Source organism: Heterodontus francisci, chromosome 13, assembly GCF_036365525.1.
Source record: "Heterodontus francisci isolate sHetFra1 chromosome 13, sHetFra1.hap1, whole genome shotgun sequence".
NCBI classification, from domain to species: Eukaryota; Metazoa; Chordata; class Chondrichthyes; order Heterodontiformes; family Heterodontidae; genus Heterodontus; species Heterodontus francisci.
Genome location: NC_090383.1, coordinates 113,094,781 through 113,099,810, shown reverse-complemented (window position 1 = coordinate 113,099,810; position 5,030 = coordinate 113,094,781). Strand labels below are relative to the sequence as shown.

Here is a 5,030-nt window from a genome sequence, read left to right as displayed (position 1 = left end):
ACGTCATCCGCTCGCGAGGCGGCCGTTGAGAACGGGAGGGGGGGGGGCTAGGATGTCACGTGATCACGCCCCAGCCGTTTATTTATTCTCGTTTATTTTATTTCAGTTAGTTTTTCGCGCATTATTTCTTGCTTTTGTATTGGTTACAGGTCTAGAAAATAATGTTCAGTATTGTTAAAGGGGGGGGTGGCGGCTGATAGTCACGTGCCCGGTGGGCGAGCTCGTGGTAGCTACCGTGTCACGTGGCTGTGTTGTCACGTGGTCGGGTTGCGAGCTCGACTGCAACGTGATGTGCCGCTGCCTGTCACGTGTTTGGTTTGGCTGCCCCGACTCCTCCCGCTCCCACCTGTCAATCAAGGCGCGCATGCGCCGGGGTGGAATATTGGGTGAGTCCGAGACAATCTGAATGTTGCACTTTGTTCCGTTCTCCCAATAGGAAGGGAGCTCGTTTGTGATGTAAGCGTTCCATGTGCGGCAGAGCGCGCAGATGGAGGCTGTAAACCCTATGGGTAAGGTCACGGGAATGACCCATGGATGCGTCCATAATAAGACACTGTCAGTGGAAAATCGATTCCTGACACTCCTTCATTACTGTGATAAAAAATGTTGCAAGCGCTCTGTAGGTCGGGTTGCCTGTGGAGAAGAACAGGCAAGCCGCTGCGGGTATGGGCCCTTAGCCAGGGAAGTCTTGTCTGTTTTTTCTACAGATGCTGCCTGACACGGCAAGTGTTTTTAATTTCAGATTTCCAGCATTTATTCGTTACAACGACAGAATTTGCTTCTGAGTTCCTTATACTATCTGGTATACACGTTGATGGCATGAGAATAAATTAAAACATTAATAACAAATGAATAATACAATTCACATTTGATAAAGTACCAGTTATTATGTACATTTAGAATCCCGCAAGTGACAATTCTACAGCTTGTGTCTTAATTTTGTAAAATATGGATTCCCTGCCCACAAACCCTTTTCTTGCGATTTTTGGTAGTGGGTTTGTGTCAACATTGTGAATTGCTATGTCAACATTTTCCGTTCGGTTTCGTTATGACAATTGTCATGGTGTAGTGGTGGCTCTGTGGCATGAGTTTATGAAGGATCTCTCTCCACTCATTTACACATCATGGTGAAAAAGAAAACTTGTATTCAACACTGCTGGCAACTTTGTGAGCCATGGCTCAGTGGGTAGTATTCTCACATCTGAGTCAGAAGGTTGTGAATTCTAGTCCCACTCTGGGACTTGAGCCCAAAAATCTAGGCTGACATAGTACTGGGAGAGTGCTGCACTGTTGGAGGTGCCGTCTTTCGGATGAGAGATTAAACCGAGGCCCCATCTTCCCTCTCAGGTGTACAAAAAAGATCCTATAACACTCTTTCAAAGAAGAGCAGGGGCTTTCTCCCAGATGTCCTGGCCAACAATTACCAACAACAACATATTTATGTAGCATCTTTGATGTAATAAAATGTCCCAAGGTGCTTCACAGGACTGTTATAAAATAAACATTACAAAAAACATATTATCTGGTCATTATCACGTTGGTGTTGGAGTTTGCTGTGTGCAAATTGGCTTCTGTGTTTCCTACATTGTAATAGTGACTACACTGCCAAAGTAGTTCATTGGCTGTAAAGCAATTTGGGACTTAAGGTTGTAAAAAGTGCTATATAAATGTTAGTCTTTCATTACTGTTATATATATTGTGTATGAGAATTGATTGAAAATTAATTGGTGCCTCTACAGCAGCTGTGAAGCAAAACAAAGTAATGATACATGCTATTATAAAAACAAGAAATACTCAGCAGGTCTGGGCAGCTTCTGTGGAGAGAGAAGCAGAGTTAATGTTTCAGGTCAGTGACCCTTCATCAGAACTGGCAGATATAAGAAATGTAAAAGATTTTAAGCAAGTAAAGCGGGGGTGGGGCAAGAGATAACAAAAGAGAAGGTATTGATAGGACAAGGTCACAGAATAGCTGACCAGCAGGTTGTGGAGCAAAGGTAAACAATATGTTAATGGTGTGTTGAAAGACAGCATTAGTACAGATAGACTGAAAATTGAACAGCTGCAAGCACAAACATGAAACATGAAAATAAACAGTTGGTAAGCAAACTGAACAAACTAAGATGAAATAAAATAAAATAAAAAAAATTTTTTAAGGAAAAAGAAAAAAATAACTGATAAAAGTAAAATGGGGGGCCCGCCATGCTCTGAAATGATTGAACTCAATGTTCAGTCCGGTAGGCTGTAGTGTGCCTAATCGGTAAATGAGATGCTGTTCCTCGACCTTGCATTGATGTTCACTGGAACACTGCAGCAATCCCAGGACAGAGATGTGAGCATGAGAGCAGGGGGGAGTGTTGAAACGGCAAGCAACCGGAAGCTCGGGGTCCTGCTTGCGGACTGAGCGGAGGTGTTCCGCAAAGCGGTCACCCAGTCTGCGTTTGATGTCCCCAATGTAGAGGAGACCACATTGTGAGCCGCGAATACAGTATACTACATTGAAAGAAGTACAAGTAAATTGCTGCTTCACCTGAGAGGAGTGTTTGGGGCCTGGGATAATGAGGAGAGAGGAGGTAAATGGGCAGGTACATGCTAATTGTCTATGGATTTACTGACCGGGTTAGCTGAAATTCCAATGTGCCTACTGTTTGGTGTGTTTTTTGCAAATCTAAAGAGGAACAAAAAGGTATTCACCTAGTGGTCAGTTAGCAACTGTACTGTCTGGTGCTGGTAATGACCCACACTTAACATGAAAGGTCAATTCCTAATTGATATTGATTTAGCTTCTGACCATGGACTAGTAAAGGAGAAGGTCCTGTTCTTAATTGCTTTCCATTAATGGGCCATGATACCACCTACCCCTCCCCACCAGTCAAACAGGCTGCTGACAGAGGAATGAGCCTTTGGTTAAAGCGCCAGAGAGTCTTTATCAAAACTGCACAAGTCTCCTGAATCAATACCTCCAGGAGAAAAGAGAAAAAGAACTGTTGCACAGAAACCTGCTGCTTGCCAGGCACACTTTGATGCTGGCTATAGATACCTTTTTTTTCGCTCCATTCACGGAATGTGGGCATCACTGGCAAGGCCAGCATTTATTAACTACCCCAGTTGCTCTGAGAAAATGGTGGTGGGCTACCTTCTTGAACTGCTGTAGGAACAGGCTGATACAACTGAGTAGCTTGATAGGCATTTCAGAGTTCAACAGAATTTACAGCCCAGAAGCATACCATTTGACCCTAACAGATCTATGCTGGTTGAAGTAATAACTATCACCATATTTACTACTTCAACTAGGTAGACCTGTTGAGCCGAATGGCCTACTTCAGTGCTGTAAAGCACTGCGACGTCTACAAGGGCAGAAAGTGGACTATTAACCCTTTTAAAGAAATAATTCAACTTGAATTAATCTGATTTCTTTTAAGGTCATAACATGGGAATATTCATTTGATTTTAAATGGCAACATTTGAGCCAATACACACCTGCCTTTCTGTCGAAGTGCATCATATGGTCTGCAGCCTTGGACTGGAAAAGGTGGATTGCCCAGACCTTGAGCGCATTGTGACTGTATCTGGGGAGGTTTGCTGGGAGGCCATCACGTTTTACCTACACACTTCGGATGCAGGTAGTTGCCTTTTTGTTCAATTGATTTGATTAATTAATTTATAATGGTGCATTACACAGAGAGGTGGGGAAAGTTGTGATAACTGCTGTCTGAACTGTTACAGAAGAGCAAGATCTGGACTACGTAGAAAGTGTGAGGCTTCTGGGACCCATTTGTAAAACTGTCCATTTGTATCTACTGTCACTCAGCACAAAACAGTTCGATGACCAATATGGACTTTGGTTTAAATGGACTAACAATACAGAGGTATGATTCAACAAATTAACTTTGTACTGTTTTCAGACAAAATAAATTTTCTTTTCTGGTACCAGGGATGAGGGACTTCCGTTACATGGAGAGTCTGGAGAAGCTGGGTTGTTCTCCTTCAGAGCACAGAAAGTTAAGAGGAGATTTGATAGAGTTGTTCACAAACATGAATGGTTTTGCTAGAGTGAATAAGGAGCAGTTGTTTCCAGTGGCAGAAGGGTCAGTAACCAGAGGGCACAGACCTGAGGACCTAAGGTGACTGACAAAAGCACGGACATGAAACATTTTTACACAGCAAGTTGTTGTGATCTGGAATGCTCTGCCTGAAAGCAGATTCAATAGTAACTTTCAAAAGATAATGGATAAATGCTTGAAGGCAGAAAATGTGCATGTATGTCTATAGGAAAAGAGCAGGGGAGTCAGATTAATTAGGATCATTGGTTGGCATCCTTCCATTTACAGCAAACAATCTATTTAAGTGGGGTGTCTTCTCTTGGTGCACCTTTGCTGATGACTGTGAAGGCCAATCCTTGAGAGGCAGATTCTGCCACAAGTGCTGCACGTGAAGCTGCCAAGTGACCCTGTGAGTTGTTGTTTTTGGAGTTGGCGCCTGTTGTTAAGCTACTGTAGCAACTGGTCTTTGTGGTAGTGTACACCAGTCCACAGGACGTGTCGTCATTTCCCTCTTTCACCAGCTAGTGACTCCCAAGTGTGATAGTTGACCTTTAGGGCCTTCATATCACGCTTGCAAGCATCGTTGAAGCAGAGCTTTGGGCGCCTCACTGATCTTCTGGCCCTGGTTACCCCACCGTACAGAAGGTCCTTGGATATGCGACCATCTTCCACCCTGCGGATGTGTTTGGTCCATCGCAGCCACCTCTGTTTGATTATTGCCAACGCACTTGGGAGCTCTGCCTTTGAGAGGACTGACACATTTGTGATTGTGTCCTGCCATGATATACCCATAATGCACCACAGACAGCGAAGATGGAAATTATTGATCTTTTCCTGATAGCTGTAAGTTGCCCACATTTCACACCATACAGCAAGTTGCTGAGAACACAGGCCTTCTAAACCCTGAGCTTAGTCCTAAGGGTCAGCTTGGTGTTATTCCATGTGCGTTTTTCAAGTTGGCCAATGGTGGTAGCTGCTTTCCCTATGTGT

General features: G+C 43.8%; 1 protein-coding gene across 10 annotated transcripts in view; it reads left to right on the top strand.

The window, feature by feature from the left end:
* Positions 1 to 5,030, top strand: part of LOC137376602 (endoplasmic reticulum membrane-associated RNA degradation protein-like) — a 119,118-nt gene that overhangs the window by 86,599 nt on the left and 27,489 nt on the right. For 3 of the 10 annotated variants that reach the window (XM_068045478.1, XM_068045479.1, XM_068045470.1), the window contains exons 1-3: positions 402 to 509; positions 3,420 to 3,620; positions 3,724 to 3,866. In XM_068045478.1, coding sequence (XP_067901579.1) covers positions 3,452 to 3,620; positions 3,724 to 3,866 — 312 coding nt within the window. In that variant the 5' untranslated portion in view covers positions 402 to 509; positions 3,420 to 3,451. The other 7 variants (XM_068045473.1, XM_068045471.1, XM_068045476.1 and 4 more) reach the window with 7 other exon arrangements.